The sequence below is a fragment of the Mizuhopecten yessoensis genome, unplaced genomic scaffold (assembly GCF_002113885.1).
Source record: "Mizuhopecten yessoensis strain PY_sf001 unplaced genomic scaffold, ASM211388v2 scaffold7629, whole genome shotgun sequence".
Classification (NCBI taxonomy): Eukaryota; Metazoa; Mollusca; class Bivalvia; order Pectinida; family Pectinidae; genus Mizuhopecten; species Mizuhopecten yessoensis.
Genome location: NW_018407143.1, coordinates 95,256 through 120,055, shown reverse-complemented (window position 1 = coordinate 120,055; position 24,800 = coordinate 95,256). Strand labels below are relative to the sequence as shown.

At 39.6% G+C, this 24,800-nt stretch overlaps 1 protein-coding gene across 1 annotated transcript in view; it reads left to right on the top strand.

Annotated features, from left to right (window-relative positions):
• Positions 1-24,800, top strand: part of LOC110454008 — a gene marked incomplete at its 3' end in the record, with an annotated part of 185,417 nt that overhangs the window by 76,029 nt on the left and 84,588 nt on the right. The window contains exons 17-23 of the mRNA XM_021503294.1: positions 1,502-1,879; positions 11,518-11,721; positions 14,877-15,148; positions 15,612-15,766; positions 23,214-23,316; positions 23,519-23,603; positions 23,947-24,045. Coding sequence (XP_021358969.1) covers positions 1,502-1,879; positions 11,518-11,721; positions 14,877-15,148; positions 15,612-15,766; positions 23,214-23,316; positions 23,519-23,603; positions 23,947-24,045 — 1,296 coding nt within the window. The remainder of the gene's footprint in view (positions 1-1,501; positions 1,880-11,517; positions 11,722-14,876; positions 15,149-15,611; positions 15,767-23,213; positions 23,317-23,518; positions 23,604-23,946; positions 24,046-24,800) is intronic.

Here is a 24,800-nt window from a genome sequence, read left to right as displayed (position 1 = left end):
ACCTACCCAGGAACACCAAGTTGAGAATACTTGATCTGGATCATTTTACCACTAGCATGTCTATTAAACCCAACTAAATATAGTCCTCTCTGCAAATATTTTGATAAACTGTTAAAAACTCAATATTAATTCCTTTAATTGCCAAATAATAATCATGATGTAATTATCTAAATCCTGTCCTATCAACTCAGATCACTATCAACCGATTAGCCTAACCTGGGACTTAGAGACGCTGACAACGTGTTTCATTTGACATGAGTTCCTGCGATCAAACAGTCAGAATTGCTAACCTGTATAGTCTGCTATCTTCCTTAAAATGAAAAACTGTGGAATTAAATATTGTGTTTGCCCAAGACAATAATTTCCCCATGATAGGTAACAGATCTGACTTTTCTGGACAGTAAAATGGACTGATGGCTCAGATGGATCTTGAGACCTGTGTATCATTAAGCTAACCAGGCTTTGACCAGATGTAGTTAGTGTTTTTATTGGTCAAATCAACAAAAGTGATATTTTTCACTAAAAATATGATATTTTGAAAATATCACTCTTATAGAAAGAATAATTTCCAATATTTCACTGGTCAAAATGTAATAGATATTTGTAACATGTTTGAATGTAACTTTTGTAGTTTACATATAAATACGACCCCTATTTATCCAGCAATAAGCTGCTTTTGGTCAGAGATTGTCTTTATTCTTCGGCTATCAGAGATTGTCTTTGTTCTTCGGCTATCAGAGATTGTCTTTGTTCTTCGGCTATCAGAGATTGTCTTTATTCTTCAGCTATCATAGATTGTCTTTATTCTTCAGCTATCAGAGATTGTCTTTGTTCTTCGGCTATCAGAGATTGTCTTTGTTCTTCAGCTATCAGAGATTGTCTTTATTCTTCGGCTATCAGAGACTGTCTTTGTTCTTCGGCTATCAGAGACTGTCTTTGTTCTTCAGCTATCAGAGATTGTCTTTGTTCTTCGGCTATCAGACTGTCTTTGTTTTTCAGCTATCAGAGATTGTCTTTATTCTTCGGCTTTCAGAGACTGTCTTTGTTTTTCAGCTATCAGAGATTGTCTTTATTCTTCGGCTATCAGAGATTGTCTTTATTCTTCAGCTATCAGAGATTATCTTTATTCTTCGGCTATTAGAGACTGTCTTTGTTCTTCGGCTATCAGAGATTGTCTTTATTCTTCGGCTATCAGAGATTGTCTTTATTCTTCGGCTATCAGAGATTGCCTTTATTCTTCGGCTATCAGAGATTGTCTTTATTCTTCGGCTATCAGAGATTGTCTTTATTCTTTGGCTTTCAGAGATTGTCTTTATTCTTCAGCTATCAGAGATTGTCTTTGTTCTTTGGCTATCAGAGATTGTCTTTATTCTTTGGCTATCAGAGATTGTCTTTATTCTCCGGCTATCAGAGATTGTCTTTATTCTTCGGCTATCAGAGATTGGTTTTGTTCTTAGTCTTATTGCATTATCATACAGTTTTTTTTTTTTTACTCTTACAGATTTATGAGGATCTTATGGCCCCAGCTGATGCGACCTATGAAGACATTGTTAGTGTAGCCGGACAAAGTTTTGACTTAGCAGGAAGAAAACTCAGGCAACCAAACTTTCCTCAGACTACAATACAGTCATCCTCAGTATCTTTTTTGTCGTCATGGAAACCAATGTCTCCCCGAAAGTACCCTCCCCCTGAGCAGGAGGAAATGCCCCGTCCTTCCAAGAATATCCACCATTTTTGTACAGTTACAGCAGACTATCAGCTTCCCGATGAGTTCAGAAATATTGGACGTAAATATCACACTCCGAGCAGATTTGATGGCCAGATTAAACATCCATACAGGGTAGGATATAAAGTTCTGACCTCCGTCATTTTGACAGAGGTAAGTGGATTTTGACCAAATTTGGTCTGGAGCATCATTGGCCAAAGAGTTGTGTATGTGCTTGGGGGCAAAGGGGCGAGGCCAAATTGGGAGATAAGAGGTTTATCTTAAAAAAATCTTCTCCTTCTCAACCAAAGAAGGGATTTTGACCAAATTTGGTCTGGAGCATCTTTGGATAAAGGTGTCTCAATTTTGTTTAAACAGGGTTGGTGGCCCCCCTGGGGGCAGAGGGGCAGGGCTGAATAGAGGAATAGAGGAAAACTTTTCTGCCTCTGTTCAAATGAAGTGATTTAAACCAAAGGCGGTATGTAGCAACCTTAGGGTAAAAAGCCTTTTTTTTTGTATGAACTGAGGCTGAGGGGTTAGGTCCATCAGGGGGAATAGAGGAAAAATTCAAAAATCCTTCTCCTTTTGTGTATATATAGAGGTTACACAACGAGTGGTTGTTAAATATGGTATTTACTTCACTCGAGTTAGTTAATTTTCAAAAGTTATAAAAGACACCAGTTTTAGCGAGTGTCTTTCTGTAACTTTTGAAAATTTACTAAAGAGAGTGAAATAAATACCATACTCAACAACCACGAGTCGTGTGATCTGTTTCTACCACAATCTCATGAACATACACACATGTGTTTGTTGACAAGGCTGGCGTAGTGATATGACCCATATGTAAAAAGTCACTCATTAATATTCAAAAATGCCCTTTTTTTTTTACAAATTTAATTATTGTCAAAATTAGTGTTTCGGCAACAACTTTGTGAAAAAATAAAATAGATAACTGACTTTAAATATTGAGAGTCGCAGTATTGCATTAATTTATATAAATTAACCACGGACTATGTGTGCGTAAGCATATCGTACGAAGTCTCCCTCCCGCCAAGTGATGAACCATTGTAGACGAACTTATCGTTGTCAATATCCAAAACCATAGGCTTACGTTTCTTCGTGACGGTTCTATGGTTGACGTTTATAGTGAAAGTTCAGCCATAGTCAGACCGTCTAAATAGCGATAACGGGACGTTGGGAGAACAAAATATTTCCCGACACTGTGACAGATCTTGTTTTGGTTTCAAGACCTGGACACGCGACAGTGTGACGTCGGAACGATATCGAGCGTCTGTAGCAATTTTGCCTGAAACTAGCGGTCAAATCTTTAAGTATCATCTTTTAATATTGCCCTTATAACCCCCCTTTCCGCATAACCTCACAAAGTCACCAACATTTGTCGGATGTTGACAACCGACGACGTAAACAAAACAGCAGGTGGCAAAAAGCACGTGGAAAAAGTCTTCCCGGTCAAAGTTCATCTTCTCGACCAATCAAAACTCTTGAAGGTCATATACCACGTGTGGTATATAACTCATATTTATCTAACAGTCTGCGTGTTTATACAATGATCTGAGAGTGGAATAACACAGCGTATTGTGGTAGAAAAAAGAATTTGTACCAAACTTGTTCTAGAGCTTCATTGGGCAAAAGGGATTCATTTTTACGGAGGCTTTTATAATGCCTGCGGTATTGAGATCACCTATCAGAAATGACGTCAGTTATTTCTTTCCAGGGGAAGAACTGAATTTGCGACGTCTGGTGGTAGCCTCTGTTACCGAAAATGCTAGGGAGACAACTTTTGAAGCACTTCGTTCATTCAAATATCCTGATTATGTTGTTAACATTTCAGTTTACATATTTTTAATAACAATAAGAATATTGACTATAAAATCTTTATACTATATATTCCTCTATATATTGATTTTTGAACATTTATCAAATTATAAAAAAAATACTGTTGGAAGGTAGACAACTGCGAGATAGGACATCCGTTTCACTACAAGATAAATAGTTCTTATAACAACAAAGCACAAATAATATATAACCTTTTTTATTGGTAATTCTATTATGTATAATATGAACTTGTGTATAACAGAAATCAAATCATTCGATTATCTTTATACTTATTAACAAGTGTTTGGGCTAGAGTGGGAATCGGACTGGACGTGGGAGTGGGGGTATGAGTCGGCCATCCTGGCGACAGTTCCAGTTGAATATTATCTGAAGTTCCAATGTTTGATAAGCGGGTAACTTTGATTGTTAGTAGTTCTAACTTTAAAAATAAATACTGCTCTTGAATTTATATCAATAATCGTGTTAGCATCTATAATTGCTTTATTTCAAATTTCCCCTATTACATTTTCATTTAATATTTTCCATGTTCAAATATCTGACTAATGCCTCCTTCAGTTCTTATAGCTCTTTGATTATATAAACAAAGGATGTGCCCCCACTGGGGGAAGGGTTGCAAAAGGCCAATAAGGGAAATAGAGGACAATGTTTCTCCTTCTGAACAAATGAAGGGATTTAACCCAAATATGGTCTGCAGCATGCTTAGAGAAAGAGGAATCAGAATTTTATGCTGTGCCCTCCCCCTTTGGGGCAGAAGGTTGGGGTCAATTAGGGTAAATAATGAAAATATTAAAAATCCTTCCACTTTAGTACTCATTAAAGGATTTTAGCCGATCCTGTTCTGGAGCATCGGGAATTCATATTGGGGGCGGAGGTACAGGGCCAATAAGGGAAACGGAGATAAATATTTTTAAAAGCCTTCTCTTTCTATGTGAATAGAGGGATTATCACCAAATTTGTTATAAATCATCTGTCGGCAAAGGGGACTAATTTTGTTTACATAGAGGGTGTGGCCCCTTTAGGCAGAGGGGCGGGGCCAAAGAAAGGAAACTATTTGAAGATCTTTCTCATTCGATACAAATGGAGGGATTTTAACTTATACTGGTCAAGAGAACCTGCAGACAAAGACAACTAAAACCTGTATAACTGGAGGGTGTGGCTCCCCATTGCTAGGCATGAAGAGAAAAAAACATTCATGCTACAGGAATAGCTCCCAGGCCCAGACCAATCCCTGGAGACTACCTCCCTGGGTCATGACATGAAAACAGTTGAGATCCTCATGCCATAACCATTTACAGAATTGCTAGACACTCATGTTCTTGGTGTCTTACCCACCCAAACAGATTTACATGTGGACCTTCTTGCTACTTGTATTTCTTGTAAAAAATTGGTATGGTACTCAGCAGGTTTTAGAATGAAAATAAAATACCAGGTGAGCTATTAAGGCCCCTTGGCCTCTGGATTTGGAGAAGGAGTACTGGTGCAACTATTTCATGTCAAGGTCACGTCGTATCAGTACATGTCAATATTTCATTGTAGTATGTTCAAATAAATATAGGCTCAATATTTTACATATTTGACCTGCTAGTACAGTGGTACTATACCTATAAAATCATTCATTAAAGACTCATAGTATGTATTTTTGAATTGTAACCTTTACCCATAGTATGTATTTTTATGCCCCTGCCATAAAATGGGGGGGGGTATATAGTGTTGCCCATGTCCGTCCCGTCCCGTCCATGAGCGGGGGCATTTATGTCTTACAGACATTTTCTAGTTAAATTATAACCTTGACCCTGGCAATATATGAATATAATTACCAAGCCATCAGGTGTTTGACAATTTTGAAATACATATATTTGTTCTATCTAATTAAAACTGTCATTTACTTGACAATTAATAAAAATGCCAATATCATGCATCAGAGTTTTAGTTTTAACACAAATAATATATGTCAAGCTAACAAAAGGAATAGTCTGTGTTAAAACGTTATGGCATGTTTGATATTTACACTGTAATAAAACTTAAATGTATACATGTTTCCAAGCTGATGAATCTAGGAAATGTAGATGTTAGAATCAGAATACTAGCAACAACTCTAAGACCAAAATGGCCTAATGAATGTTGGTAGACTCGGGGCAGACAAGTTGCAATTAAACATACATACCTTTTGATATACAATTTCATTTCAGTAATAATTACCATAACTTTAGTATGCATATACAATACCTACACTACACCCATCTTTGTAGCCCAAAAACAAAAGATTCAAATATCCCTACCTCCCTACCGTGACGTAACCTATATCTCGATGACAGAGCCACGGAGTGATCTCTTCCTTTTATGGCGCCTGCTGCATGCTGACGCCCGGAGCTTGCTCCAATTCAAAACTTTGTTTCGTCGGTTTGGTTTGAGTGTCAACTCATATTTTTGCGCAGTTTGTGTGCCTTTTACCCATCTGCCCTCATTGATATAACTAATTGTTGTTGAAAATTATTTTTGTGCCTTTTACGGCCGGTTATTTTACTCCACGTGTGCCGGTGGTGTGCCACGGTCCGCCATTATCGTGGGTTAATTTCCGACCTCTGTTTATTTCGGTGACGGTTGTTTGTTTCGGCAAACGTTATTTATTTTAACCGTTTTCTGATTTATATTACGGGTGAAATTCTTTCTACGTTGCGTACTTTGTACTATCGTATTTTATCCTTATTTTCCCGTTTTATCTGCTTGTAAATTTTTTGTTTACGTTCGCTTTGGAGGGTATGTCTCGGTCGGGACAGCGACGAGGTAGTGCTCATGGGTGTTCCCATTTCTTTGTGGAACGGGACCCTCATGATGCCTGTCCCAGGTGTCGTCCTTGCAGTGAGGTTTCGCCTTGTGAACTTTGTTCACAGTCAAAATCTCAGGGCAAGGACTTCATTGTTCCAAAGCTACCCTCAACTTACCGTAAGACAGATTCGTCTGTTTCTTCCGGTAAGCGAGGGAAGCAGAGAGGTAGGGGTCGTGCCACCAGCTCTCTGGGGTCTGGTGGTACTGTCTCTGTTCCTGTCTCGGGGGGTCTTGCTTCGGCAAGTCCCTCTCGTGAGCAGGGGGTGGCCCTTCCTGTCCAGGAACTCCCTGGAGTAGGGGAGGGGCAGCCTGACCCTGGCTTGGCACAGCCAAGGGTCGAATTGGCCGGGAACGCCCGTAAGCTTTCGCGCTTGCCTTCGGGTAGGGACTACCGGCCGCCGGTCACTGACTCTGTCAGTGATCCCGGCATTCCAGGTGGTGCGGTCGTTGGGGACAGTCTTGGTGCCGGGCCTGTTCTTTCGGGTTCAGGTCCTGGTGTGACAACAGACTTTCTTTCGGGATTGTCTGTGTCTACCGGGATTAGTGACGCGCAGCTCACTAATCCCGGCATCAATGCTGGTCAGGCATACCCTCCCGGTCAGTTACCCGGACCCGGTCCTATTAGGTCCGGTCCCGAGTTTCATTCTTCTGGGAACCTGGGGGGTTTCCCCCCAGGGGTTGGGTTTGCTGGACAGGGGGCCGGTTTCCGGCCTCCGTTTTCCCCTGGCTTAGGGTATACGGGTGCCTGCGGGCAACCATCCTTGGGCCGCCCTTACCAGCCTGCGGATGGTTTTGGGTTGCGACAGCATCCCGGCAGTTACGGGCTTAGCCCGTACATGTCCGGGTTTCCACCTGGAGGGAGTGGCGGTCCACCTTCGCCCTTTGGGCAAGTTGGCCAGCCCCAGTCTCAGGCAGGCCAGTTTGGCCAGTTCTGGGGTCACTCCCAGCCCGCGGGACCTTTCCCCTATCCTCCGGGATATGGGTTTAACCCCATGGCATTTCCGTCATGGAATCCTTGGGGTTTGGTCTCTCCCTCGCGGAGACGTGTTAGCAGTTCTGTTGACCCCCCCCAACTTTCTGCTACTTCGGGGGCCTTATCGGCCGGTCCTAAGAAGGTGTGTCGGACCTTTAGGACTTCTGCCTCTCGGGCAGGCTCGTTGGTCTCTGGGTCCAAGGGTAGGGTTTTGGCTACTAAGCCTAAACCTACAGCCACGGCCGTTAGGCGCACTGCACCTAAACGCCGGTACGGGGAGCCTTCTCTCGGGTTGGCCCCTCTGGCTGGCCCATTTCCTCCGCCCCAGGCTTCTGGTCTGGATGGTGTGGAGGCTATGGACGTTGAGGGCGCGGGTATGGCAGAGGACAATGATGTTGTTCATCTTTCACCTGGTTGTTCGGATATAGACGCTGGTCTTTCCGAGTCGTCTGACGACAGTCCTCAGGAGGGCTTGCCCTCAGAGGAGGACTTCCAGGATGAGGGAGACCCTGAGGCTGCTGAGGTTGAGGCCCAGCATGTGTTATCCGGTATGCGGGGCCTTAGGGCTGACGTTTCCCGGATTCTTGGGGAGGAGGTTTGCCCACCACCTTCGGCATCATCTGTCCCCGAGTCCACCACCCTTTTGGGTTCTTTGGTGGCTCCTCGGGTGTCCGCTCGGTCGGACCGCTCTCTGCCAGAAGGCACCATTGTGTCTTCAGCTCTGGCCACCGCCCAGTCTCGGGTTTTAGGGAAGAATTCTTCTTCAACCCGTAGTCCTGGGTATGCTGGGTTGCAGCTCAGTGTTGGCGATTTGTCAGAGGTGCACGCCACTGACTATGCCACACATGATGGTCTGCTTGCCCCTCAACCAGCTAAGCTGGAATCGAGGGAACTTGCAGCTTGGCCCGGTAAATCGGTGGACCAGGTGGTGTTCGGTCCCAAAGAACACCACAAGATGGAGAGACTGCTGCGTCTCTCCATCCAGATTCTGTCGTATATAGACTACTTGACGGTTTGTCTATATAGGGTATCCGACTTGCCTGAGGGTCGGATTACCGAGACAGAGCAGGCCGACATCCAGGACAGAGTGACCTCTGCCCTGAACGGGGCATTGAGAGCGCTGGCAGCTTTACAGGTGTCATCCCTCGTCAATGTCTTGTTGGCTAGGCGGTTTTCAGTTTTGAAAAATCGCCCGGTCGATGAGCCTTACCGTTCCAGACTGTTGACTGCCCCCTTCTCAGGGTCCACTCTTTTTGGAGGGGCCCTTCCTTCTGTTCAGAAGGATTTGAAGGAGGACTCGGTCGCCTCTGCACTTCTGGTGAAGAGGATTCAGGCTGAGAAGGCCAGTACCTCGCAGGGGTCAGCGCCTCCTAAGAAGAAGGCTAAACCTTCGGCTTCGCAGTCCTCTGCGCAGCCCAAGTATAAGCCTCCCTTCAAGGGCAACAAATGGAAGGGTAAGAAGGGTAAGAACCCTCCTGGGGGTAAGAAGAAGGGTTCCTGACTCTTTTCTTCCCTCCTTGGTCGTGTCAGACGACGAGTTTGGCCGGGAGGAATGCAGTCCTCTCGGCTCAAGCTTAGGTCCTTCTCCCGCAGGATTAGGCTTCGGGTCAGCAGACGATTCTCTTGCCTGGCAAGGTCTCGATCTGCCTCGACCAGATCTTCCTGTGGGGGGTCGTCTTTCTGCTTTCCTTCCAGAGTGGAAGGAAATTACGGAAGACGCATGGACCTTGTCTGTGATCAAGGAGGGGTTAGGCATTCCGCTAGTGCGGGATCCGCCCTTAGCGTCAGAGCCAATCTTTTTTCCTCCACCGGGGGATCCGGAAAAGGCTCTGGCGCTCCAGGAGGAAGTAAGGACCATGCTTTCCAAGGGCGCGGTCGAGGAGGTTCCTATGTCGGGATGCACTCCCGGGTTCTACTCCAGAATGTTTCTGGTTCGGAAGAAGTCCGGGGCGTGGCGTCCCATCATAGATCTAAGTGCCTTCAACAAGCACGTAGATTCTCCTCACTTCAAGATGGAGACTCCTCGGGGTATTATCGCCTCCGTGAGAGAGGGAATGTGGGCGACTTCAGTAGATCTAAAGGACGCCTAGATCCACATCCCCATCAAGAAGTCAGCACGGAAGTACCTCCGTTTTACTTGCAACGGAAAGGTCTTCCAGTTCCGGGCCATGCCGTTCGGGCTCACGACTGCACCTTTGGTTTTCACCAAGCTGCTGCAGCTGGTCGTGGGATTCCTGCACTCTCAAGGAATAGATGTTCACATCTATTTCGACGACTCCCTCATGCTCCACCTAGTGAGAGAGTCTCTGGTGCAGGTCACCCGGTTGGTTCTGAAACTCTTACTCAAGGTCGGCTTCATTCCTTCCAGAGAAAAGTCGGAGGTTCCCCCATCTCAGGATTTTGTTTTTCTGGGGAACCGTTTCAATACGGTTCAGGGCATCGCCCTTCCACCGATGGAGAAGTTCGAGAAGGCCAGGGCTTTTGCTCTGACCTTCATCGGCCGGTCTCAAGTCAAGGTATGTTGGTTTCTCATTTTCTGGGATATCTCAACGCCCTGGCCGATGTGGTCCCCTTAGGGAGACTTCACATCAGGCCTCTCCTGATGTTTCTCCTTGCCAACTGGGTCCCTTCTTCAAGGGATTGGGAAGTCTTGCTTCCTCTGAACCAGTCGGTCAAGGAGTATGCACGCTGTTGGACTCATCAGGACAATGTTCTCCGAGGGGTTCCTTTGTCCAAGCCAGTTCCCACTATGACCCTGTACACGGATGCATCCATGACAGGGTGGGGAGCTTATCTCGACGGGCGTTGCCAGTCGGGGGAGTGGTCTGGGGAACAGCTCTCGGAGCACAGCAATGTGCTCGAGATGAGGGCTGTTCTGTTGGCTCTGCAGTCTTTTCGGGAGATCCTGCATTCCAAGGTGGTTTGTGTGGCTACGGACAACACTACGGTTGTCGCGTATCTGGAGAGACAGGGGGGAACCAGGTCTCACACCCTGTGTGCCCTCGCTATCCGCATTCTGCTTCTATGTCAGGAAATGCAGTTGACAATTTGTGTCAAGCATCTACCAGGCAGGTTGAATGTTCTGGCGGATACTCTTTCCAGGCGCCGCCAGCCGGTTTTGACAGAGTGGCAACTGAATCCCTCGATTTTCGTGGGAATTTGTCAGGTGTGGGACAGGCCTCACATAGACCTGTTCGCCACTTCACTGAACAATCAGTTGCCAACGTTTGTCTCTCCGGTACCAGATCCAAGGGCTTGGGCCGTGGACGCTCTGTCTCTGGATTGGGAGGGAATGCATGCATATGCATTCCCACCCTTCAACATGGTGGGCAGGGTGCTGCAGAAGTTTCGGGAGCATCAGTGTTCCCTCCTCCTGATAGCGCCCCTGTGGCCGAGGCAGCCTTGGTTTCCGGAGCTTTTGTCGCTTCTGGTGGAAGAGCCCCTGGCTCTTCCTCTCAGAGCGAACCTCCTTCGCCAGCCTCGTTCCAGGACGATGCACTCTCGTCCGGAGATCCTCCACCTTCACGCGTGGAAGCTATCTCAGGAGGCCTCGCTCAGGCGGGCTTTTCTAGGGACGTGTCAGATCGCATCGCTCGATCAATTAGGGCTTCCTCATCTGCCGTCTACCAGTCACGATGGAAGATTTACTGTGATTGGTGTGTCGGCAGGAAGGTTGATCCGATCAAGGCTACTGTCCAGGTGATTGCGGACTTCCTTCTTTGGCTGTTTAGGGACCGCAATCTTGCCCCTGGCACTATCGCTGGTTATCGCACGGCCATTGCTAGTGTTCTCTCTGTTCATGGTAGGTCGGAGGTAGGCTCGTCCTCCTCTCTTTCTGCCTTGATTAGGGGGTTTGGGTTGGACAGGCCTAGGGTCCGGCAGTTGGCTCCGCAGTGGAATTTGCCACTGGTGCTCGAATCGCTGATGCGGGCACCTTATGAGCCTTTAGCGTCTGCCTCCTTGAAGTTTGTTACTTACAAGGTGGTATTCCTTGTTGCCCTGGCCTCAGGTCGAAGGAGGAGTGAGATTCATGCCTTGTCTTNCTTTACTTCAAAAACCTCAATTTAGTTGCTTTTAGGTATTTTCTTCAAAAAATTGGAAACTAAAAAGAATAATGATAATTTGCTCTGAAGACAATATTGTATTTTCATGATAGTTTGGAAGCTCAGGTCCAAGTCAGGAGGAGACTATAGAGGAGGAAACAGCTTCACAGCTGTCAAAGGCTTCAGACGTCGAACGAGAAACAGAGCAGGACAGACTTGTGTCAGCTGCCAGACGGGTTTTGATGGAGGCTGACGATGATATGACAACTTCAAGGGAAGATTCCTTCATGATCTGGAAACAACGTGCAGAGAATGTGGTAAGTAGTTATTTTACAGGTAGGTATCAGAATTAGAAATATTAATAGTATTAAAGGAATAAATATAGAAAACACACCAATATTACTATCTCAATATGCTGATGATACTTCAGTTATTCTTGACGGATCAAAAAACTCTTTAAGAGAGACATTAGGGGAATTAGACACATTTGCCAAAATTTCAGGATTGAAAATAAACACAACTAAAACTGAAGTAATTTGGATAGGAAGCAAAAAATACTGTGAGGAAACTTTTTTTCCAGAGTGGAACTTGCATTGGGCGACCCATAAGTTTACTGTATTAGGGATTGATTTTCACATTGATTTACATAAAATACCAAATCTGAATTATGATAAAAAAATGGAAAAACTTAAGTTAATCTTAAGAAACTGGAATAGGAGAATACTTACTCCAATTGGGAGAATTCACATTATTAAGTCTTTGCTTATCTCACAATTTAATCATCTTTTTATATCCTTACCAAATCCAGATGAACACTTCATTAAAAAACTAAATTCAGAACTGTATAATTTTCTTTGGGGTGGAAAAATTGACAAAGTAAGAAGGGGTATTATCATAAAAGACTATGCAGAAGGGGGGCTCAAGATGATACATATTCATACTTTCATTAAGGCATTAAAACTAACATGGACCAGGAGATTACTTTCTAAATCTAATAAATGACTGTGAATCAGAATACTTATATATTTGTGAAAAAAAATGCAAGAATCCATTTTGGAAAGATGTTCTAAACTCTTGGAAAACCCTCCATAATAAGGAAGAAAATTTGATAAATGGGAATAGGACAATACTGAAAACACCTATTTGGCATAGTACATTTTTAACAATAGAAAAAAAACTGTATTTTATAAAGAATGGTATAAGAAGGGAGTAATTACTATCAATGATATAATAAAAGACCCGAAAACATGTACTTTTTAGGTCACCTGAGCTTTAGCTCAGGTGACCTAAGGCCCAAAAGGTGTCCGTCGTCGTCCGTCGTCCGTCGTCCGTTAACATTTTACATTTCAAACTTAAAGTCAAGTTCTGCTGGGCCGATTGAACTGAAAGTTGGTAGGAATGATCGCCTCATGGTCCTGACAAAGTGTTGTTATTTTTCGGGTCAATCAGAAATACAATTTGGCTGCCATGGCCGCTATTTTGCTACTAAGTTCTAATAGGCCGATCTCACTTAAAATTGGTCTAGGAATGATCAGCTCATGGTCCTGACAAAGTTAAGTTAACATTATACTATTTTTTACTCAAATTGGTACATATTTCAACAACAAAAATAAATACTGTAGACTCAGGTGACCGTTTAGGCCCATGGGCCTCTTGTTATAATTATCAGGAATTTATGGAGAAATATGACTTAAGAACTAATTTCCTTACCTTTGAAGGAATAGTTCGAGCAGTAAGGAAATATCTGAGGCATAAGGAAATAGTTAATGATGTTGTTAGTTATCCTTTTATTCCACTTAATCTTGAGATTTTTTTTTTTTAAATATCAAAGGGTCAAAGGACTTCTACAAAATATAATATCACAGCAACAGGTAAAATAAAGTGGAATGAAATATTTAATCTAGATGATGAAACATGGAATTGTATATATAAAACACCCTTTCAAGTTTCAAAAAATTCTAAGTTACACTGGTTACAATACAGAATAAATCATCACATTTTAACAACCAATTCGCATATATTTAAGATAGGATTGGTAGAAACTCCATACTACTTTTTTTGAAAAACAGAAATAGTAACGATAGTTCATATGGGATGCGAGTGTGAAAAAGTACAGTAATTTTTTCAGAACTTTGAATTTTTATTAGACTCATTATTTATTCCATTTACTTTTAATAAGGAAACTTTCATTTTTGGCATGCATAACTATAAAAGTACTTACTATACAACTGATAACCTTATACTACTAATAATGAAACAGTATATCTATAGATCAAGATGCTTGCAACAAACTATCAATTCATGCTTTAAAAAATGCTATTATAGATCACTACAGAATTCAAAAATATATTTCTATAGGCAAAGGAGTGGATACTGCTTTAAAAATGGAAATTCTTGGAAGAAATGGAATAAATTATTAGAAATCACTCCCAATCCCTGACAAACCCAAAAAGGATAGAATATATGTGTATATTTTACCTCTGTTAGTTAAATTTTGATTAAAAGAGAGAAATGTAACTCCCTGCCACTTTACTGTTGAAATTAAAATTAATATTATGTTTCAGGTTAAATGAATAGTTGCACTAATAAATGGACACACATGGACTCAACATCTTTACCACTTTGACCGCTTTTTGTCTTTTTCTATTTCTGTAAAAGCTCTTTTGCTCCTTCCCTCCCCACCCCACCCTCTCTCTCTCGCTCTCTCTGAAAAAAAACATAACAAAATTTGTATTAAATGTTAATTGAAGAATNTTCTCTCATTCTCTCTAAAAAAAAAAATTACAAAATTTGTATTAAATGTTGGTTGAAGAATGAAAATGAGTGTAAAAATTAATATTGTAATTATTCTGTAATGCTGAAAATGTTTCAAAAAATAAAATTATATAAAAATAATACTAATACAGACTCGACGGAGTTTAGTGAGTCAATATTTTACACAGTCTAAAGAGCAAATGGCAAGTGGATGCTTTTATTTACAAGTCTACAGAGAACAAGGTGATCATGAGTCGATACATGGTGGGGGGGGGGGGGGGGGGGGGGGGGGGTGTATAGGGTTAATTGTGCCCCTTCTCTCCCCTTACAATGCATTGTCATGATGTCATGACTCTATACCAACTGCATTTCTTAGCAATTTCTTATCAAAGTTTCAAAGTTTTTACAAAGGTCAAATATGAGTTTGTATTTTGTTTCCAAAGGTCAATGCTAAGGTAACTGTAACTATTTATATGTCAACCATAGTACCAAGGATTACAAACATTTTCTAGTCTTTACAGACTTTCCTACAATGATCATAGGAAATATTAAAATGTTTGATGATAAGCAGTTATTTTTAACCCTATCAAAAATGGTCTACTGAAGGTTTTTTATTGTTCATCATGAAAGGGATCCTATTACTCAGTTTAATTTCAAACTGATGATATATAAAATTATGTTTATGTTACTAGTTCCTCCTACCTTTTATCTTCCACAGTTTGAGCAGGATGACATCACAGTAGAAGGTGCACAGATAATTCTGAAGTCGGACGAATCACGTTTGTATTGGATGCCTGCTCCTCCCAAACTTGATGTTCCACCAGTCAAGGTGAAGGAAGTCCTTTTCCCGGAATACCAGCCTTCCGTTATTTTGGGACAGGATATTCGTGAGCGGTCCTCTACTCAGCAGGAGGAGTATGAGGAAAGCGAGGAAGAAGAGGAAGAGGATGATGTCACAGAAGCAGGACAGGATTTGCAGGAGAGTTTCAAGTAAGGGAGTTAATCTTGTCATACAAACTTGTCTACATTGATTTTGCAGTGTGTGAACTTAGAAATCGTAATATGAACATTGTTCAAACTATAGGTAAAAAGTCCTGATGGGAAGGGTTTTATAGAACTTATGTGATTTAGCATATCACAGAAAAAGCCCTGTTCATGGGAAACAGAAGAGTGTGTTGTCAAGTATTGCTAGTTAGCTACCACAAGACCTGGATGGCTTCAGTCTACCCAGTGGCATAGATACTAGTATCTACTGGGAAGTAAACCCCAGTAAGACTAGCATCATTTGGGAGATGAGACAATGATTCTCAATTGCTTTTACCTGATCAGAAACCCTATTGATCCAAAATAATCAGTAGTGTTTTGTCTGTCATGAAGCAATGATCATTAAGAAAAACATTTGATAAGTCTGAATGAAAACATTCATTGATGTTTCCTATTGTCCACCATACAGAGTCATCCACGACAAGAGCTTGTCATTTCAAGATCTAACACAACTTGACAAAGCCAAAGCTGAATACCAGGAAAATGTGAAGGCAGGGAAAGTCAACCCATATGAAAAAAGGAAACTTTTGAAAGGAGAGGCTCCTGTAGACGATGGAAAACCAGGCAAGTCACATATGATGTTTGGTATAAAGGATGGAGACCATATGATAGAAAACTATTTTTTTATAATGGTGTTCAGCTTAAATGATTTCTCAAATTCCACATTCATACTTAAGGACTTCACAATGGCATTAACATAAAGGGTAACAATAATTTGAAATATAATATTACCATTCTCACTTTTACAAAATATTTGTTGAGTTATTTTATTTGAGTCATTTCCTTCAGAAGTTTTTATATAGATCATATCTTGTTATGCATAATTCCAAACAATCAAATTTAACATAAAGAAAGAAAGAAACTGCAACAAGTCCAATTCGGAACCTATCAACATCTGATCCTCTACTGATGTTGCTATCAGGACTTATCAAAGTAAAGCATCAAAATGAGAGATGAAAACATTGACAAGAGAAATAACTCTGAGGAAAAACTGCTTGTTGCTTCTATAGTGAAGGGAGAATTCCCAAATTGGGAAAAAAAAGTTTGAAAAGGATCTCTTTGCAATAATTTGGCATGGAGCAATACCCTCCGTTTATATAAAATTGAGTCCCCTTTGCCCAAGGATGCCCCAGGCCAAATTTGGTTAAAATAACTCCATTGGTACAGAAGAAGAAGAAGGATTTTACAAGTTTAAACCTCAAATTCCCCTCTTGGGGCCCGCCCCTCAGCACCCACGACCTCCGTTTATGCAAAAAAAAAGATTGGACTGACATAGAATTAATGGAGATGATAATATGGTGGGCACCAAGATCCATTTGGGATCACTTGTTGTCAGTGAAGATAAGTGCTCACATAAATCCATGGAAAATCCTTTAAGAAAGGGTTATACCTGTTTTGAGCTCACTTGGTCCAAGGGACCGATGAGCTTATAATGTGGCATGGCGTCTGTCCCTTCATCAACCTTTTCCTTTAAAACGCTACTTGTCCAGAATGGCTCATTGGATTTTGATTAATTTGGCTTGGAACATCTTTCGGCAAAGGGGACTCAATTTTGTGTAAATGGAGGATGGTCCCCCTCCGGGCAATAGGGGAAATTGAGGTGAATAGTTAAAATCCTTCTTCTTTAGCTTGATTGGAAGGGTTTTAACTAGACTATGTATAGTTTGGGCCTTTTTTGGCCCCCAAATCCATCAAAATTAAAAATCTGCAATAGAACTTTCAAACAAATGTTTCTTTAATTTTGAATACTTCCCCAGTGCTATTATGTAAATATTTGTTTGTGTTTTCAATTTTGGCTGCCATGGTAACCAGGTCATATTTGCATAAATTATTAAAATTTGATTATTCAGTCAATTTTGATAGGTTTTCACCTAGTTTTTCTCTTAGCTACCATAGAGCGCACTCTTGAACAAACTTTATATTTCTCCTTTAGATGTATAACAGATGCCTACACATTATCCTTTGATATTGATTAGTTTGTTCCAGCATGCGCTCTATAGTTTCTAGGAGAAAAACTATGCAAAATATCTCAATATTTACTGAATATTCAATTTTTTCTAATTTATGCAAATTTGAACTTGTTACCATGGCAACAATAATTGGAAATATAAATAAATGTTTTCATAATAGTATTTAGGAGATATTCGAAATTAAAGAAACAGTCATTTCAAAGTTCATTTAAAGGTTTCGAATTTTGATGCATTTGGGGGCCAAAACAGGCCCAAACCATACATAGTCCTTTGGTCCAGAGCATCCTTGGACAAAGGAGATTCAATTATGCATAAACAGAGGGTATGGCCTCCGTTGGGCAGAAGGGTTGGGCCTCATGGGGGAATACAGTAATACAAATCCTTATAATTTTAGGGATTGTAAACAAATTTGGTCCAGAGCACCCTTGGTTAATGGGGACTCAATTTTGTATAAATTAAGGGTGTGACCCCCTTGGGCAGAGAGGCAGGGCCCAATAGGGGAAGTTTATGTTAATGTTGAAAGAAAATAAAAAACTATGGGGCAGAAAGAATGGACTTAATGAAGAACTGAAGTTGCTAAGATAGAGCTAATATTTAGAAATAATTGCAGTATTATATTTAATGAGAATATTCTCCCATGTTTGCTTAATTATCTAGGTTAGGGATACAAGCCCTCTGGGCCTTTTGTTATTATTATTGTGGTTCGAAAGAGAGAAAACTGGTCATTAGTTTGTCCAGCTTCAGACTTTTTTTAGCTAATTCGTTAGCCACAAGCTATTGGTATTACTTCAGTAATGAGCTCAAGATATTCATAAATGTCATCTCCACCTATGCCCCCTCTAGTGACAGCAGATGGTACTAAATTGAATCATATGCCGGACCTACTGTCTTTATTATGCACTACTTTGGACTCAAATTCAAGTGAATGGCTTGTAAATATAATTCATTTCCTTGTTAGAACATGCGATCATATTACAACGTCGTATTGGTCTTGAAAATGCCCCCTGTTTATTTCAATCGGGAAGTGCAAGTAGACTAGGTCATGCATGCCTCACGCAACTTCCTGTAAAATAATTCAGTTAATGAGCTCAGATATTCATAAACAAGACATACGTCATTTACCAGTAATACTAAGCAAACTGCAAATAAAATCCATTACCACGGAGTCAAGTTAACTCTTAAGTAATTAGATATAATCGTATTCTTAGTTAGAACTGAGTATCCTTCTACAGCTTCGTATTCTTATGAAAAATACACTCTATATTTACTCTTGGAACTGTCGCTAGATTAAGCGGTTACACGGAAATACTGTCCTCTGATTGGCTAAAATGTGTGACTCTTGCATTTACGTCCGGCCTACATTTATATATTGTGTGTTCAGAGCAGAGACGTATAATACATCTCTGGTCAGAGCTATGAAGCGGTTCTGTTCCAACTAACTGAGCAAAATCAAAAGTGCTAATCTGTAATAATATATAAGATTCACACCTCATATGAGTATAATGTTATCAAAATATTACATATTCGTTGAAATAACAAGTCCTTTCTAAAAACTCTTACAATAGAAACGACCGCCATGTTAGATCACGTGTGATGTTATTTCAATTATCCGTTTCCTTATATGGCCAAATATAGTATTACTACTGAAGCCGTCATGTTTACTACAATTTCCATATTTGGTCATGACACCCATATTTAGATGTACGACCTACCTATATGCTAGTTTACAGGTCGTTCCAGCCCCCGAGTTGTTTCGTCCAAAGTTGTTTCTAAACTAAGTTTGTAATTATTAAGAACTTAACTGTAAGCTATTAACTTATTTGCTATTTATAAAATATTTAGAGGTTATTATATGACCATTTTGATATCATATCCCTTATCAGACCGAGAGTCCCGATATCAGCCCGAGTGATTTTTTAATCTAATGATCTTTTTCATTATACACAATAACAACAACAACTGAATACTTGATGAAGATAAATCTATTTCGCCTTCGGAATGATTTCAGACATGTACTACGGGAAGAAGACGAGTGATCTCCCTTACATTAAGCCTTAGACATGCGCACATTTTACTTTAATTTTGTGTTAGGCCTAGATATTGTTCGCAACGCGCAGTGGAAAAGACGAAAATGCAGGCGAGTGTTGTCTTTATGATGTAAGGCAGGTTGTTTAAGCAGCATTGACATCGAACAATATGCATACATTTCGGCAACGTTTACATACAACTGATTCATAAATAAGGATCTGGATCCCGATTTCGGTGATTTGTGGCCAAGCATGTCAGCGGCGATGACAAAAAGGAAGGTGCTTCAACGGTATGTATAGCAGTGATTATGCAAAAACAAACAAAATGAATGGACTTTTTACACTAGTGAATAACAGCGTCACAAGGTGCTCCGGAAAAAATTTTCGAACTAGGCTCAGTTGTGAACTGATTTTACATTGTTTGTGAGGATATTTGGCCTTACATTTCTTCTGATTCAGTTGGAAAAAAACATGTTATAAACAAAGTCGGGTTAGCCACAGGTGCCAGACACACCAATAAGCAATGTGTGATAGTTTATACACACCATATTACTATAAGTGTGTCCAGTATCTGTGGGGTTAGCAGAAACACAATATTTGTTTTAATTGGCCTTATTTAATGATCATTACTAGGTCACACAGGAATCACTTATAACTTGAGAGATAGAATAATTCTTTGCAGAAAAAATGGAAATATAATAAAAAAAATAACCTTTTCTGAGTTGTACAATTTTAAAGTATCTTCTGTCTGAAATCTGAACATAACTTGGATTATGACAAAAGGTGTAAAAAAATCTCATACTGGGGAAAAGTTATATAGTCATATATTCAAAAAAACTACAGTTAAAATCCTTAACTTACAAGATACAACAATATTTATTTTATGTCAATTTTGCAATAAGCATTTTGCATTTTGCACATGATAGGCACATTGCACACGGTAAGCACATCAGCACTTGGTAATTTAAGCACATTAAGCACGTTTGGGTACAGCACATAAAAAACAAAACCATCACATGGAAAGCTTATAAGCTCATAGTAGGCACATTTGCACACTGTAAGCAAAACAAAGGAGTGCAATGGACATCTCCATGTTTCCTGGTTAATTTATTTTTTCTGGAAACAACAAGGGGAGAGTGATGTACTGCTTCATCTTTTGTATTAATGAAAACTGTGAATATCTAGGTGTGTGTGTTTAAACTGTCCTCTTTTTTTTACTGTGATTCAAGAAAATATTTCCTTCTTTTTCCACAAGAGTACTGTTTCAACTTTATCAGGCTTTTCAATTCGAAGGCTAATATATAAAAAGAGAGATAATGTTGTTTTGTTTTTTACCTTTTTTATGTACACATGTTTTACCATCTAAGAAACCAGTTAAGGTGTCTTAAGCCCCCATGAGATGTGGTGTTATAAGTTGACTTTTATGTACATTTTGTTTATATTTAGTTCTGCTACCAAAGAGATTGACTTACTGAAATGTTTGTGAACCATTTTAATGAATTCCTAAGCTGTAATGCCTTATTTCTCACTGTACAAGCTCATCATACTGCTATGCCTCCTATTTCTTTTGAATATTGTCTCTAAACATTATTATCGCTGGTGCAGAAATTATTTGGTGACTATCTTCTATTTTAGGGGAAAAGCAATCAACATTACAACAGACATGGATGGTTATTGATGGGAGGAAGGAGGATGAAAAATAGGAACTGAACCCCTTCTCTCATACCTTTGAGGACTTCATGAGCTTTTTCAAAAGGCTGCAAGAACTGTACCAAGAGTGACATGACATGTTTAAGTCTATCAGTTACCGTATATAGTAGGAACCTCTGACTAAATCATTTTCTCTCAGGCTCATGACAGCCGAGTCCACAGATCCTTCCAACAGCGAATAGTTCAAATACTTTCCTTGCAAAATGGAGAAGATGGTGATCCTTACTTGGGAGTGGAACAGATTGGATCTGTGATTATTGATGCTGAAAGCCTGATGAGTGTGATTGAACAGCCCCTACTGACTAAAGGCACTAATGTTGGAATCTACGTTTGTTTTGATCAATATAACACTATGGGTGCTGGGAGCAAATTTGAAAAACATTGAAAATATCTTTTTAAAAGATAGAAATACTGGTCATGGGTTCCTACTAGTTTTTGTCCAGTCAAATTAAAAGTCAACGCAAATGTTAAGCAGTAAAAGAAATGTAACATCCTTGTTATAAATTGTACTTTTATCAATGCTTATGCTCAATATCAATAAAATAAAATGAAGTTATAATGTGTAACTTGATATTTGTTAATTTCACTCGATTTTACCGTGTCCAACTTTTGATATCAAATCTTGTGTGATATATATGAGAGGAATCCCACACAAGATGTAATCTTGGCTATGTCAATGAAAGCAATTGTTTCTTAAGTTTTCAACTATATTTCTTGAAAGTTCATTCCTAAATTTCATACATCAATTGTTCAAGACAGTTTTAAGGTCAAGTTCATACATTCAAGGTGAAGGCTACAGCTACACAACCTGTACATGTGACAGGGTAATTGTCGGTGCTTTCCTAACTAAGTATTCAAACAAAATGTATAAAACTTGCTCCATCATTCTGAACATCTAATCATGCACTACAAACAAATACACATGCAAGCTCAACTTTCAATAAGTCTTGTTGTCAACATTTGTTGCACAATGGTATCAAAACCAACAATAATGACAACTGTAATAACATAGTATGTGCTCTAGATGGTACATTTGCAGTACTCTTTTAAAATATATTTGAAATTGATATGTGCATCTTATTTCAAATGCTAGCCTATGACGACAACGATAAAGCTAAACATATGCTATACATTTCTTTTTGTGAAGAATTTATGCAATGGAAATAGAGGGAAAATAGTGTAACTCTATTATATTTTGGTTATCTTATTCAATATTGAAACATACAACAATGTATTATATTGTATTAGAGTGCTTTTTATCTTATTTGTTCAGTAAATACTGATGCAAAATAATTCCATTTTTCATAAGTAGAGACCTTTTCACTGCAGTGAATATGTGAAACACTGTTTTTAAAGGCTTTTCAAAAATTTTGACAGACTTGTAAAGGTACATTGTATGGAAAACAGTCATCCACTAGTCTGTCCACAATTTGGTTTCAACAAGTTAATATCCTTAAATATTGTTCAGTTTTATTGAAACTTGGGTTTGTGTATAAACAATATACACAGACTGATACAAAATTGAAACTTGAACATAATTCACGCATATTAAAAAGCATGCATACCCTGGTCAATGTCCACACTTTACAAGATAATTTGCTTGAATATGTTTTGATCAATATACAAACTTCGATGATAAGTTCAAAGTTGAGTGAAAACCATGCATAATTAATTAGCATACTGTGCTCAGATTGGTCAATGGTTTTTGCCAATTAACTTTGTCAGAGAAGGCCAGATTCTGATGAAACTTGGTTGATATCTTATTCAACAACAAAGGCAAAGTTTAAAGATGAACACAATCTGTGCATAATCTATTTAATGGTTTAAAGCCAATTTCAGTTTTTGACGTTTGAAATATGGACAGAGGGAAGCAACTCCTATGCAAATGAATTATCTAAAAGGCCTAAAATAATATATTCTAGAGAACACTTGGTACCCCTCTTCTGACAAGCATATAAAGATATACTGGACACATAAGAAAAATAACTTCACAGTGGTAAACTTTTACATAAAACTATGATTTATAACAAAATTAACAGTTAATCCTTCTGTACAATATGATGGGAACTTCGTCTTTATTTTGTTCCCCTTTCCAAAAATAATATATATATCTTAGTATAACTTTTGCCTTAGCTTTCAGTACTTTCAGTACTTTGATTAAATCTTAAAATTACCATAGAAGCATTGATATGTTGTATAACTGTATACGTTTACCTAAAATCTGGCTCTTCAACTCACAACCCATTATGAAGTGGAGGATTTGTATCAGTAGAAACCTTTTTATGTATATGGTTTTGTTTACAGAAGAATTGAGTCGAGAGTCGACCCCCATAGGTCCCCCTCCTCCACAGAGTGGGGTTGTGGAACTCACAGAGGAGGAATATGAACCAGTCTTCCCCCTTCTAAGGTGAGCTGTCTTCCATGTAACAGCAGATTTACCCCAATATTGTTGATATAGAAATGCACATATTTTTCATAAATTATTGCATTTTGAAGGAGCTAGATTAAGATATAAAAAAAACCACCATAACATTTGTTAGCTAGAGCTTTTAAAAAAAAAAAATGTCCACAATATGATGAAGTTAAAGATAAGTTATTGTTAAATACAGACGGAGTCGGTCAGATCCCATGCTGGTTGGCCTTGACGATGATACCCTCTTGGTGCCCCAGGATTTCAACTCTGCAATGGATGAGGTATGTTGCTTTCTCTACTCCTTTTTTTCTAACAAACACCATTCTTTTTATCTCCCAAAAACCATTTCTTTGTCTCCCACGAAGAACATCTTTTACTCCAAACAAAAAACCTTTTCTGTCCCAAATGCAATCTCTTTGGTATACCCTCAATGTCAAAGATGGTTTTACTGTGAGCTATTTCTGCTTAAAGTGACCTATTCATAAGAAATAATTAAACAGGGGAGTTTATTTTCATTCTAAGTCTGAATTTATGCATGTACACTCAATGCAATTCCATGACACAGCTTTTCTATAAAAAGAAAGTGGTAATTTATAACAATAACATCTTCGTCTTTATCTTTAGATAAAACGTCAGAAGAAAAATATCCGTCAAATGAAACTGAAGTGGAGACTGGAGGAAATAGAGAGGCTGGATGAGGAAAAACGCCTCCTGGACCAAGAGGTAATTCAAGTTTCACTGTTCTTCAAAGGTCAAGGACACTGATCTCAAAAGGTCAAAGTCATTGATTTCAGATAACCTCATTGGGAAGACAGTCTAATCAAGTATGTAGTTATTAAAATGATATCCTTAATATTAAAGGTTATATTTTGAGTTACAAAAAAATCAAGTTGAAAATGTTAAATCTAAATAGAATAATAGAATAATATATAATCATCAACGTGTAATACAAATCTATCTCATTGTTTTTATATGCCCGTCTCAACGTGTCATATTGTGGTACAGTGGAACACACTTATTATTATATCGGTTATATTATGATATATCGGTTCTTATAGTTTTCCCAAGTACCGATTTTTTCCTTCTTTAACTACGCAAAAAAAATGTTTATTATGATATGGTCAAAGGTGGGACTCCCCTTATTATGATATTTTTTTCTGCCGTTAATGGATTTTATAAGGTGAGAACTCAGGTAAGTTGTCCGTGTGAAACACCTGAACAATTAAACAATAGGTCCGCTTCACCCCAGTCAACTGAAAACAATAAATGGACCATAGCTGGTCATAGCGGGCACTCTCAGACCATCCCGCAGTGATCAGCCGAGCAGTGCAAACTTTCTTTCTTCCGGTCGTACAGGCTCGCCAAAAAAGGGCAACAAGCGTTGCTCCGTGCCTGCATTGATGTTCTTTATTTTGCACAAACAATTAATTTGACATTTTCAATGAATACTTTGTATGGGTGGGGTGGGGGTGGGGTGG